Here is a 14,104-nt window from a genome sequence, read left to right on the forward strand (position 1 = left end):
TGGGAAAAGAATAAACAAAAGGAAGGAGAGAGTGAAAATAGGCTAGAGGGGGAATCAAGTGAAAACGGGGGAGAGGGGCCTCGATCAGGGGCCAAACCTCTCCACCACAGCATGTGTCTGGAAGTGATCATGCTGGCGCTGAATTGGGGATAGGGGTGAACACACACAGATTCATAAATGCAAAAAAAAGCATGCTACACACAAAAGACACATCTTTGACAGATGTTGGCCATATGCTTACATACTGTAGGCTTCACAACTACAACAAGGCCAGGATGTCTTGACCCACAGAAACACACATAGACACAGTAAATGCTGTTGGGAACGTGTGAGTTGTGAATCTGATTTTTGCTCTAATAAGTGTAATCACTTTGTGTCTCTGGTAATTTTTGGTTATCCTCTCTCGTGGTTGTACCACAAACAGCTGCTTCAGAATAATCTCTTTCCATCCACTGGCGCCAACCTCTGTACTTCAAGGGACAGTGTGGAATTGTTAATCCCTGAGAAACTTTAGCCGTTTTCACACATGTACTGCAGCCCTGACCTTTTCTCGACATCACTCAACTGAGCAGCATGCGGGGATGTTCGATTGGACACTAGCCCGTTTTTATCCTAGCAGCTCCCTGGTAACGCACTAGCGAATGAGCATCTCGTGTCCTTCCTCTTGCACTCTCTATCCAGGCAACTCCCTTACCTAAACCACACATGGTTTTTCCAGTAGTATATCTTAAGAGGACAATTTCCTGCTGCATGTGGCAAAAGACAACTATAAAAAATGTTCCATCCTGATTCTTCTAAAATTGTAACTCAGTGCAGTTTTATTTATATAGTGCCAAATCACATATACCGTTGCACTTTATATTGCAAGGTAACAGCTCTACAGTAATACCAAGAAAACCTCAACAATCAAATGACTCCCTTTGAGCAAGTACCTGGGGACAGCGGGCAGGAAAAAAAAAATCCCTTTTAATAGGAAGATACCTCAGGCTCAGGGAGGGGCAGCCATCTGCCTCAACTGGTTGGGGGTGATGGGAGGAAGACAAGACAAAAGACAGACTGTGGAAGAGAGCCAGAGATTAGTAATAACTAATGATTAAATGCAGAGAGCTATATAAACACATAGTGATTGATAAGGAAGCACTCTGTGCATCATGGGAAACCCCCAGACCTACGTAACTTAGGGAGAATTCAAGGTCACCTGAAATTGTTTGATGTTTATGTATGAAAACATCTTTACACTGACAGAACCATCTGGGCAGGACTAGATCTGATTTAAGAGAGGAAATGGCCAAAATTCAACAGGTAGCACATACACAGACAGCACCAAGGGTTCAAATGAACTAGATGTACCCAGTTTGCATATTGAATATGAGTCTGGATATTTTAGAATTTTAATGCTGTAGGCTTATTACAAATAGAGAATGTTATTGTTTTTGTAAATTGGTTAACGAGTGTTTAGGTGAACAAATCTATTAGAATAGCAGAACTTCCACTTCAGTATTTTAGTTACTGTAAAATTTGCATAGTTTGGAACCTAATGTAATGCTCAGTTGCAGACACTGCCTTTTTTTAGACTTTGTGGTGCTTCTGTTTTTATTTTAATACCAGTTTCAGTTTTAGTAACTCTTTTGAACACAAAGGTGTACTCCTACTGTTGACCTTTTGTCTTATGCTGTTCCCTATCTTAACTCCTCAGAGACACATGTGTCTAAAACCAAATCTAGGCTGCTGGTATAAATCTGGGTAATTAAAGTGAATATGAAATAACTACAACTAAAAGGGATTTTTTTTTTCTTTTTTGAGATAGCATCACTTTTCTCTCTAGTAAAGCTTTCAGTTTGACAGTAGGCACATGAGGCTGCAGCTCAAAGCTTTATTGTATAATATAAAAATGATCTTATAACACATTAATTTGCTTTCTAATGAATGATTTTATTATTCAGTAAACCATAGCAGGGGAAAGAAACAATGTTATTTCACACAACTTGTTGTTGCATTTCTAAAGAATGGACTGTGTGACCTATAGAAACCTCTGCTCATCTGGAGAACACTCTGATGTCTGTGCTGAGTAATGACGAGCGCAATAAAAGTTAATTTCCCAAAGGTAAATGCGCTGTAGGAAATTCCTACAGATCACTTCGGTACCAGGCTGCTCTCTTAACATGAATAAACAGAAAGTTTGCCATTAGCAAGGGTAGCGGTTAGATTAAGAGCATAAAAAGACACATATTGCAAATTAGGCTCCATTTTGAACCCTTTTTTTTGGAGTTTTCAACTTTCTCAAACCATTTTTCTCTTTCTTCCTTCCTTTCTTTCCCTCTTTTGTCTCCTGCTCGGCTTTGGCCTGAGTCACACTGTGATGCATTGTTCCACAGTAATCTACATTACTGATGTCTGCGTTGAGTGATCTCATCCTAGCTCAGCATGTCTGAGAGAAAAACCCGCTGTACGCCATATGTGTGTATTTCTGAGTGTCGTTTTGGGTCTGTGTCAGGGAAATGTGATATTAGGCTGAAGTAAGTTTGGCTTGATTATGTGTCTGTATTAACATCTGCGTGTTTGTGTTGTTGAAAACCGTTAAAATGGAGATTGAATGAGTTTCTTCATCTCTCTGTTTGTGATTGTGAGATAAGCAGGGAAACTTCACACCTGCCTATTGAAAGGAGACGGGACCCATCCTTAACCTTTTCACACATGCACCCAGACAGTAGGCCCCACCCTTTTGAGTTTTCTTGTAGAGCAAGCGCAGCCAGTTAACAGACGATTCCACCCACGCAGAAGACAATGAATGTGGGTGCTAATCTGGCTGTGTCATGATGTGAAACTGTGTTGATAATGGAATCATTCCTATTAGAAACTCAGTCAGTCTGTCTGTGTCTCCATGTGGCCAAAAGTGCATGCTCTGGCCTCTTGGGCCTCATGCCCTGTGTGAGCTGATTTTAATGTGTGTCATCTGTGTGATGAAGAAAGATCCTAACTCATGTCTTTCTGCTTTTTACAGTCTGCTGCAGTCTCTGATGGAGGTGAGTAAATATGCCTTAAATTTTTGTATTATTTCAGTATCATTTTCAGGTCTTCTTCTTACTTGAGCTGGGGAATTTTATTGAAAATTTAAAGTTTTGTGTAGTAATTAGAAGGGGGAAAAACAACAGCACTAAAATAAAGGGAAAACAAATGCTGTTCTGAAATCATTTTAGAAATGGTGATCTTGTTTTGTCTTGCACCATAACTTTGATGCATCAATTTCTCTGCAGAGGTGGCTTTTACACCACCTTCAGTGCTCCGACTCTGTCCTCATCAAGCTGGGACATGTTTAGTTTTGCTGTTTTTTTTCTACGTTGCAAGTTCAGTAAAATTAGAGTAGAGATTTTTCAAGTGCAGTAAATGCACGATAATGGAAAAGAAAACTCGATTGTGAGTTTTACCATAATTGTACAAAACCTTGCATTCATGAGTTGTTAGGATGCGGTTCATTTAGCGTGTATGGAGTATTTTATCAGTTTAGGTCTTGCGTTTCATCGTGGCCATGCTCACAGTAGCACCGAGCTAACATTGGTCTGCTTTCAGTAACTTCTCTAGCAACAGGCGAGCTAGTTTGGCCTGCTTTTCTGCCACACCTGTGCTTATTCTGCTGCTGGTGGCTGGCTGCAAGCTAAATATAAAGCCAAATTTTTAAATATAATAACGAAGCAACTGGTAGGTTTTTTTTTCTGCTTCTGTAATCCTTAGAAGCGTATTTATGATACAGAGATGTAGATTAGATATAATGGTTCACATATTACCACAGTGTAATATTTAAAAGTAAAAAACGCTGCAACAGTTGTACTAATACAAACTTTCAGACAAAGTCTCCTCCCAGGTGACGAGATAGAACTTCACCTATTCTCATCACGGCTTGCAAATATCTGTGAAGAAGCCTTGATCAGATTTAGGCTGCCAGTTTCCAGGCTGGGAAGGTGTTGCAAAGGGAAGGCGTTACAGAGGCTGTTTGATCATTCGTCAGTGGTTGTATAACTCACTTTACATATCTTCCCATGATGGGGCCAGCAAAATGCAAAAACTAACAGTTCCAGTTCCGTGAGACTTGTTGGAAAGCTGCATGGGATGTGCTTTTCTAGTGTTTTGTCGTTGTTGTTTTTCAGTTGTCTTGGTACTGTTGTTTTAATCAGGATGACAGACCATTCGCACAGTGTATTTTCATGATTTGTTAGACTGGATCTAATTTGTGATAAACTGTGCTTTAACACCCCATAAATGTATATGAAAGATAAATTTTATGGCAGATGGGAGATAAAAGAATGCAGAGGAGGTGAGAAACAAGACGGGGGGTGGGAAGCTCTGAATTTTATGGTGGACGTGTTTACTGTGGGCTTGAATGTAGAAGTGTTTATCATCACTTTTTCCACAATGCATGTCTCTGGAAGATAGAATGTGTTGTTTGTGAGACTTCTCTCCTTTAATATTTTTTCTTGCATGAGATAGGGAACATGACAACTAAGCGACTAATGAGGTTCCTCATTTTGCAACGATGTTCTCGTTTTGTCTTGTGTTAGATCACTGTCACCAGGATCAAGTGAGAGAAATGTAACTCTGTGCACACACACGCCGCTCATTAGAATGTTTTCACTGAGCATCCGTGAACTATTTGTATTTGGGGTAAAATCACTATACGTTATGATACATAAATTATGTATATCGATTAGATTTTAGCCAGCTTACCTCCTGCATAATGTAGGAGCCCATTTCCATTGCTCAAGTCTAAAATTGCCTCATTTCAATGCTTAGACTGATTTATTGAAAAAAAATTAAAAGAATGTGTAAAATGTAGCTTTAAATCATCTCCTTATATACCAGCCCTGATGTAGCCACTGGATTCCACCAGATGCGCCAAAACATCTGTATTGCAGGCCTCATTGGCCTCAGTAGTGGCCTTCCTTTAACAAGCTCCTCATCAATACTGCAGCGTGTGCGTGTGTCCGTGTCACTATGTATACGCGCGCGTGTGCCCGGCATTTTTATCTCCCTTCTCTCTCGGCTTTGAATTATTCATCTTTCTGAGGCCTGTGTGTGCTTGTATCGGTTACCCTGGCTGGAAGCTCACAGAGCTGTGTGAATGCACATGCAGGTGCGTGTGCATGTTGTGACCTGACTCTCTCTGTGCTTTCTCAGGTTGTCATCCAGGTTGCTCACCAGCAGCAACCTCTCTCTCTCTCTTTCTCATTATATCCTCCTTCTTTTTCCATTTCCCACCTTCTCTCTGTTTCTCTTTTGGTGTAAAAGTGTGTGTGAGTGTGTGTATGTGGGCCCTTTCTTGGACTATGCGTTCAGATCTCTTGTGTTGGAGTTCATGAGGGGCCCCGATAGGGGGATTATGGATGGAGGGACTTGGTTACCCCTTAGGATTCGCTACTTGCCCCGCTGGCACCACACAGGCTCCTACCAGCTTTACCCAGGTGAGGAGATAGCTGGAGCTTTGAATACTTGTTTTTCCAACTGAAGGAAATGCAGATTTTGTTCACAGGGAAGCAATGAGGCCAACATGTTGGACAGCAGAAGGTTTTTCATGTTGAAAATTCAGTTTGTTTTTTTTAGGCCCGTGAAGGAAGTTAAAGAAAAATACCACAAGATGGAGATTGCTTGTTAGACAGATGGTTTTGGAACTACCACTTGACAGGTGGATAATAAATGAGTTTAACCTGTCTGTCTGTACAGCAGCTGTTAATGTTGTAAAGTCTGAGTGGGGCAATGATTGAGTGTTGTGGTTTTCCTACAGTTCACTTTGTGTTTGCTGTGCTGTTTCTCATCTATTGAAAATTAAATGGAATTTCAGTGGAATACCGAGTTAGAAACTTTGTGTCAGTTTTTTTTTTAAATTTCTGTTATTGGACAGAATCCTAAGAAATTCCTTTTGTAAATCTTACTTTACTCATCTCACTCACTGCTTATCATAATTGTCACTGTAAAATGCCTTTTAGTAACAACATTAAAAAATTGCCATTGAAACATCTCTGAAGCCTTGGGGTGTGGACAGAGGATGGGAGTTTTTTTCCTGTGGTGTCTGGCACTACAGATTTTTGGGGGTCTTGGTGTGTAAAGATCCAACTTTTTGGATCAGGCTTGTTTAGGCTTGTTTAAGTGCAGCCTGCCAGTGATGGATCAAACTGGGATTTGGAGGCTTGACAGGCAGTGTTAACACTTTGGGATCTCTGTCATGTAGTGTTTGCACTGTGGTGGTGCTCAGTGTAGTGCTATGGGAGGCTGCTGCTGTAAGGGAGTGCAAGTGTGTGTGTGTGTGTGTGTGTGTGTGTGTGTGTGTGTGCATGAAATGGAGTTGCTGATCGGGATAAGCTTGCTGTTTGGTATGTCTGTTGGCTTGGATGATTTATAGTTGCTTTCTGGGAGATACAGGCATCTGCTTAGATCTAAATGACATAATTGTCATCATCAGAGGGTGGACCCAAGACTGTGTGTGGATCCAGATGTCTGCCAGCTGTGACTCCACTGCAGAGACTTCATGGGAGCTAGGAAAAAGTATAATAAGTGTTGCCTTTAGCTGTGTCTGCAGACAAGTAAAACTCTGGCTGAGAAAAATGTGAAAGATTCACTTTTAAGATTTTTGAATTTTTTGCAGAGGAAAATATGCAAGGTAAAGAAATAAATATATGTAAAGCAAGTAAATAACAAAACCTCCAAGAAATCGTGTCTGAGGCTTTTTTTTTTTTTTTTTGGTCGTTTTAAGCCTGTTGTTTCTTTTGTGCCATGACTTTGTATTATAAGCCTGTCTCACTGATACACTGATAATTAGTCCTGGCTGTGTGTTGTTATAGACTCCAGCTCCTGTGACATGGAACAGGATACTTGGTTTAGACAATACATGGATAAATGTTTGCCTCTCGGTCACAGTGAGAGATTGCTGTTAATGTTAGGAGGAGCCCCTGTAGTTGTTTACTATGCCGCTGAGAACTGAAGACGAATGAATGAGCCAAGCGGTTTGGAAAAACTGATTAGAGATAACCTTTTATGTGAACACTGTCACTGATAACATTAAACGCAAGAAAAATGTGCAGAAGCAGAATTCACAATGGACTTTCGGTTAATAGCCTCGTATCTTTCCAAGTTTTAAGTCATGTAAGACCTTAGCTGTAGGCTCAATACTGGTCTTTTTAGTTTATTTACAGGATGTGCGTCGTTTAGGGCACCTGACCGGTGATGTCTTCCCGCTGGCTGTTCTTGTGTTTTGTTTTATCTCAACTTAGCAACCCATTTTCAGTTCATCAGGCCTCAAGCTCCATTATGGTTATTCTCAGTGTGACTCTTTCTCTGTCTCCTGATTTTGTCTAAGCATTAGGGACATGGCTCCACTGTGGTGTAGCAGTGGGAAAAATAAACAGAATGATGACGCGTTAATGCAAAAATCTATGTAAATGGTCTGTTGAAATACAGTGATACAGCTTATCTTTAACCAAGGGTGTGTACCATAGCAATAGTATTTCCACTGTTAAAGGTGGAAAGGTAATTAAAGGTAATGTTTCAATTCCAGTTTGGTTCTTCTCAAGTATATGATCTGGATAAGGAAATATAATTGTTACACAAAGATAACAAGTGAAGCGTGGCTACATGCAGATTTGACCTTAGGAAAAGAGGAAGTGCGTATTTTTTTCATTGTATTCATGAATTGTTTTTCCATGGAAATTCACTTTGATGTGAACTTTGTAAATCGGAGTATCACATGATACAGAATCTTAGATGACTGCATCATTTGTCATCAACTAAATTACAAAAAATGTTCATGTGATGAATTTCCTGATATTTGCTGTAAGGTAATTTACATTTGAGTGTAAACGTGTCGTTTTATATGATCTTAGACCTTCACTGTATCAAACTAGTTATATTTTATTGTTTTGGTTATTTATGAAACACTGGGTTAAAGGGACTTATAAGGGACGTTTATTTACAACAAATCATCTGGAGAAAAAAATCTGATGTACCATAATCAATCACATAGTTTGTATCCGATTTGTTGCGACTGTACTGATGAAAGTTTGCTCAATAACACTCTGAGAGTTAAAAAGCAAAAAACAAAAACAATGGAAATCCACAGCAGGTATGTCTGTGGGAAGAGAAAGTCTCACAGGACTGTCTCCTGGGACACTGTTTCCCTGGTAAGTCCCATGCTGCTGATAGGCCTGCCTTCAGGTACTCAAAAGCTCCAGCAATCAGAAGAAAACAGGCTGAGAAAAAAAAGAAGAGCTTTATATTATAACTAAAATAATCTGGACCATATAGCCTAAGGCTGTGCTGCTTTCAATGCACTTGTGTAATTAAAATAGAAATTAAATCAAAAAATGAACTTCATCAATAATAATAATTAACTCAACTCACTTGACATGCGTGTGTGTGTGTGTGTGTGTGTGTGTGAACAGAGCTGAACAGCGTGGAGCTGCAGGGCTGCAGCAGTGACAACAGCCTCAACAGTAATGCCAGCCTGCCTAGTGTCCAGAGCCACCGGCGCCACACTGAGAGGAGAGTGGCCAGCTGGGCCGTGTGCTTTGAGAGACTGCTGCAGGACCCCGTGGGGGTCCGCTACTTCTCGGTACTATAACAACGTCTGGCTGGTGTTGGCCTGCGCATGCTCATGACAGATAAATGACTTTAAGCAACTCTTTCTAATGGTGTACTGAAAAGTGCAGGGTAGTTTTTTTGTGTCGGCAGTATCATATATATGCATCTCTGTCTGATCAAACTTTTCTAAATCATTACCATTTTTATTCCTTTGCTAAAGGAGTTCCTAAAGAAAGAGTTCAGTGAAGAGAATATCCTGTTCTGGCAAGCGTGCGAATTCTTCAGCCATGTCCCTGAGAACGACAACAAACAGGTAGCGTGTTATTATCCGATGACACACATCCATCCAGGATTTTTTTTTAGTAATAATGAGGGATGAAGTTATGTGTTAATCACCTCTCTCAATTTCTGCTGGCCTTTTTTCCAGCTCTCTCAACGAGCCAGGGAGATCTACAACACCTTCCTGTCCAGTAAAGCTACAACACCAGTTAACATTGACAGTCAAGCTCAGCTTGCTGATGACATCCTCAATGCCCCCAAACCCGACATGTTCAAGGAGCAGCAACTACAGGTAGTATACTAAGTGAGAAAAAACTATTTATTGAAGCCTCAAGGTGATACGCAGTAACGTTTGAAAGGCTTAAGTGACACTGACTTGACCTTCCCCATCAGAACAAAGTGAAAAGAGCGTTTCCCAGAAGGATGAATGTGTCATTACTTATAAAACTGAATGAAAAACAAACTCTTATTGAAAATGGGCAACAGTGTTGAGTGCCCAAAAGGTCAAGTATTTCTCTTTTATTGCTGTGTAGTATCTTGGATGCGAATGGCTTCATAAATGTGTATTTTATGAAGGGGTTGAATTTGCTGAAAAGCGCTATTGATTTCTACAGCTCAGCTCAGATGTTCAGACTAAGATAAAAGTCACAAGGCTAGGAGGGCATCCCTACCAGCACCCTCTGTACTTTTGCACATCACACATCACATCTTTTCCAGGATCTCATGGTACTGTTTAGGAAAGATGTAGGTTCAGACTTACATACAAATGCTGAATTGAACATATAAACACTAACATACATACTTGCATCATTTCCTCTTCATCTGTTCATCCAAAAAAATAATCCAGAAAAATAGTAATAAATATTCATTAGGTTTATAGACTTGCTGATCTAATAATATAATCTTATTTTAGTTTAATCATTTTTTGTTGTGTTGAACCTCTTGTCTTTTTTTGCTTTCCTTCTGTCAGTTTTTGCTGCTGTTTCTTAACCTTTACAATCCTCCTCCTCTCTTGTTTTCTCTCTGTATTCTGTAGTGTTTGATTGTGGGCACAATCTTTTGTTCTTCTTTCGTTTTTGCTTTGCTCTTTTCTTTTGATCACTCATCACCTTTTCCTTTCTCTTCACCCCTTTAGATTTTCAACCTGATGAAGTTTGACAGTTACACAAGGTTTCTCAAGTCTCTGCTGTACCAGGAGTGTATGCTGGCAGAGGTTGAGGGCAGACCATTGCCTGATCCTTACCACATCCCAAGCAGCCCCACCTCCAAACACAGCACCACTGGCTCTGACCGCTCCAACCTCTCTACACCCAAGAAGGTAATTCAACAAAAAGCTTTCTACCCTGCAATGCAACAGAGCTTAGTTTGAAACAAAAACTTTGTTCTTAACTTTTAAAAAAACAGTGTGGTTTGGACCCTCCTGATAGACGTAGAAGGTTACGGGAGTTTGTTGAGGCTACTGTGATCACATTTATTGTAAAATTCAAATGGGATCCTTTTATTATTAAGGATTGATAGAAATTGTGGGCCAGGGAATGTGAACTATCTTGAGCACGTCAGAAAAATAATTTGTGGGCTAAAATATCAGCAGCTGTCTTGTGCATTTGCACTTTTGTGTACTGTAATGGGATTACAAGAACTATTTTTTTCTGATTATTTGTGTACTTCTGTATGTTTTTACCAGTTTGTGCTCTTCTTTGTTTTTGTTTGCGTCATACAGGAGGACAAAAAGAGCAAATCGGGTCGATCTGTAAATGAGGACAGAGGAGATGATTCGGGAGATCGGAAGAAAGGGATGTTTTTCTCTTGGTCCCGAAACAGGAGTTTTGGCAAAGGGCCCAAGAAACGAGAGCTGACAGACTTTAACTACAGTCAGTCTTTTTCTTTTTTTCCATTGAATTCCTGCAGATTAAGAGTTTTCAGGAAGGAAAACATATTTCTAGAAAATGTCAGTTGCCGTACAGTTATTTTTTCATCATAAAGGTCACCGAAAACTGATTGTGTGCAGATCCCAAAAAGCTGTTTGCATTTGACATTCTAAAGAACTTGCTAAATTAAACATACAGATAAAACTCATTTCGTCTTTTCCCTCTTTTCTACATAAGCTCGATTATTGCTGTCAATTTAGGTTTGAAATGATTGCGTCTGTTTTTTTCTCGACACGACTAATGATATTTTTGGTTTGTTTTTTTATTAGACTTTGCTGGCAGCAATGGGCGCCGTGAGTCTCAGGGTTCGCTGTCTTCAGGAGCCAGCCTGGAGCTTGGGACGTCAGGGTTGGGAAGGAATGAGGTCAGTCTGGAAAGAAACATGATCAGATGCGTATCAGCATGGAGCGGCTTCACCTTCAGCTTCTCCTTTAAAACTAAAATAACAACTTTTTTTTTTTAATCAGAGTTTTTACTTTTCACCTTTTTCTTCTTCTCCCAGGGTGATGTTTCTCGTAGTGCATTGTCAGTGTCAGCAGAGCGGGGAGGAGGCGGCGCCCCCTTCAGGCAGTGTAATATAACATTGCCAGATGGCTCGTGTTGCTCTGTGCCACTGAGGGCAGGCGTGTCCATCAGAGACCTGCTGTTGGGCATCTGTGAGAAGCTCTGCATCAACCTGGCAGCTATAGACCTCTTCCTGGTTGGAGGGGAGAAGGTAAAACTCTGTTAGATATGGTTCAGTCTTAAAGATCCTTTTTTTCAAAGCTTCTGTACAAATCAAAAATAATTCCACATGACACAAACAAACAAAAGTAGGTCTGGCTTGGTTTTCTTGTCTGTTTTTAATTAACATGGGGCTCAGGATAAACTAATTAGCTTCCAGCCTAGTAGTTCATCCTCACTTTATAAAACTAGCATATTACTCTATTTAAAGATAATGTTTTGGCTTCATGGTGAACAGCTTTAATACTTTTATTCACTCTCAAACAAAGAAGCAATTTGTCAAAATGTTAGAAATACCATACATCAACTTCCTATGTTCAAAGCGTGTCAGGCACTTTTTTTTAGCTTGTTGTGAGCATGGCGATTTTTACCTAAAGAAGCTACAACTGTCAACCTTTATGACCATGCAACTAGCCGGACTTCTTTAATGATTGATGTGCTTATTTTTCTGTTTCTCAGCCACTTGTTTTGGACCAAGACTGTATGACTCTGTGCTCTCGGGACCTCAGACTAGAAAAGCGCACCCTGTTCAGGTGCAGTACAAAACCAGTTCCACATTGGCGCATTCTGACTTTAAAAGCTTGGTTTACATTAAAGTTGCTATTTCAGAATGGTAACTCTGTATTCCTTTAATATAGACTGGACTTGGTTCCCATCAACCGATCAGTGGGTCTGAAAGCGAAGCCTACGAAGCCGGTGACTGAAGTCCTGAGACCTGTTGTGGCCAAATATGGCCTGCACCTTTCTGACTTGGTGGCACGCATTGTAAGTCACTCCTCCTCAGACTGCAGAAAGGCATGTAGGTAATGATATCAAACTCTTATTGAATTTGTGTCTGTGTGATGCAGAGTGGAGAGTCCGAGCCTTTAGATTTAGGTCTTCCTATTTCCAACCTGGATGGCCTTCGAGTGGTATTAGATGTAGCAGAACATTCTCCTGGAAAAGGTGAGGAACACATACTCACACACACTCTCCTGTCAATACCAAATGTGAAAACTGTCTCATTTCTTATTCCTTTTGCATGTGTATCTGTACGCCGGTGTTGTTCAGCAGACAAACAGAAAGTAGCTCCCTCTAAGAGTCACCTCCCGGCTTCTACAAGCAGAAACCAATCAACAACAGTAAGATCTCCTACAGCTTCTTATTTCCAATTTCTTGCTCTGGAATGTTCCATAACCCACCGAATGTCTCCACTGCCTGGTTGATGATATCACGCTACTAAGTGTCTCTGTTGCTGTCTTCAATCACCCATGTCTGTTTGCAATGTGGTACAAATGTGCAGGTGTATTATGTGGCTGTGTCTGTGTCTATGTGGACTGTTGCTGTGGGGCAGATAACCTCGTCACACTGTCAGGGTTCCTAATGTTCCATTACTGTGGTCTGCCTGTGGCCGAATGCATCATCAACTTTTCTCTCTGGTTTCTGGTTCTCTTTTTTTCCATAACAAACCCACCCGCTGGGCAATGTGAGCTCGTGTTCATAGAGCTTTTGCCGGGTATCGGAACCTCAAAAACTCTCTCTGGGCACTTGAAGGGTTGTAGTTCGTGGTGGTAGTAGAACTTTAACTTGCTGTCTGGGTTTCTTGAAGCTAGTGGGGTTTGATGACCAGCTGAAGTGGTCATTCATCGCCTTCCTTATTGATTCTTCAATCTTTAGTAGTGCAGCTTTAAGTAGTTGATAGTTGGTCCCTCTTGTGTTGTGGTGTATGCTACTGTTAGCCTACACGTTGATGATGCTTAGTGCACACAATGGACATTATGGCTGTCTGAATGGAACATCTCAGCTGTCTTTGATCAACTGCATATGTCTGAAGTTTTTCCAGTACCTGTCACTGATTCTTTATCGCAAAACAGCCGATGATTTGATCCCATTTAATTGTTTTTCAAAACAGCCCAAATCAGTGAAACTCATGTCAATCACTGCCCATTAAATTGTTTTTACAAGGAACCAGAACTCTAAAAATATTAAGCAAAAAAAAGATTTTTAACACAAATTCAAGGGTAGCTCGTTGCAAAGCGCTGCACTACTTGCAGTTCTTCTGCTACTTTTAGATCTCTCCCTAGAAGTTCCCTTCTGACCCCTTGCAAGTGCCTGCCGACAGTATCACCATGGAGCTCGGACAAAAATGGAAATCAAAACTCAACTTCTGTGTCAAACAACCATGTCAGGTAATGCCAGACTCTGGCTCCGACCCACAGACCATCGAGTATTTTCCAGACCCGCAGTAACCCTGAAGAATTCGGTCAGAAGCACAAAAAGGAGCATGCTCCTCATTGTGTCACATCCAGTAGTTTATGGGGTATAAATTGTGTCCCCCAGGGTCAGGCCATCCATGCTCTACTGCAATATCCTGAGGTGTTAAAAGGAGAACTTTGGATGGAAAAACCTAAAATGTGGTGCCTGTCAGCTTTGTTCTCTATTCTAGACAAACATGTCAAATCCTGACAAAATCCAGTGCACGTTGCAGAGAGCCAGATGCGAGTACTCAGAAGGGGAATTTTTAGGAGTGATTTAAATCTACCAGAAGTGCTGGAAGTGTTGCAGCACTTTACACAGAGACAACTCGGATTTTTGCTTTTTATAGCCAGAGTTTTGAAACCTTTTGATCACAC

General features: G+C 40.7%; 1 protein-coding gene across 7 annotated transcripts in view; it reads left to right on the top strand.

Moving 5' to 3' along the window:
- The window catches only part of rgs12b (regulator of G protein signaling 12b), a 42,630-nt gene that overhangs the window by 25,818 nt on the left and 2,708 nt on the right, over positions 1 to 14,104 (top strand). For 4 of the 7 annotated variants that reach the window (XM_040004894.1, XM_040004897.1, XM_040004900.1 and 1 more), the window contains exons 6-17: positions 3,002 to 3,023; positions 8,424 to 8,593; positions 8,783 to 8,875; positions 8,990 to 9,133; positions 9,977 to 10,159; positions 10,562 to 10,712; positions 11,039 to 11,133; positions 11,272 to 11,484; positions 11,952 to 12,025; positions 12,131 to 12,257; positions 12,341 to 12,437; positions 12,543 to 12,613. In XM_040004894.1, the coding sequence (XP_039860828.1) occupies positions 3,002 to 3,023; positions 8,424 to 8,593; positions 8,783 to 8,875; positions 8,990 to 9,133; positions 9,977 to 10,159; positions 10,562 to 10,712; positions 11,039 to 11,133; positions 11,272 to 11,484; positions 11,952 to 12,025; positions 12,131 to 12,257; positions 12,341 to 12,437; positions 12,543 to 12,613 (1,440 nt within the window). The remainder of the gene's footprint in view (positions 1 to 3,001; positions 3,024 to 8,423; positions 8,594 to 8,782; positions 8,876 to 8,989; positions 9,134 to 9,976; positions 10,160 to 10,561; positions 10,713 to 11,038; positions 11,134 to 11,271; positions 11,485 to 11,951; positions 12,026 to 12,130; positions 12,258 to 12,340; positions 12,438 to 12,542; positions 12,614 to 14,104) is intronic. The other 3 variants (XM_040004896.1, XM_040004899.1, XM_040004901.1) reach the window with 1 other exon arrangement.

This window comes from Simochromis diagramma, unplaced genomic scaffold (assembly GCF_900408965.1).
Source record: "Simochromis diagramma unplaced genomic scaffold, fSimDia1.1 OVJJ01000487.1, whole genome shotgun sequence".
Lineage (NCBI taxonomy): Eukaryota > Metazoa > Chordata > Actinopteri > Cichliformes > Cichlidae > Simochromis > Simochromis diagramma.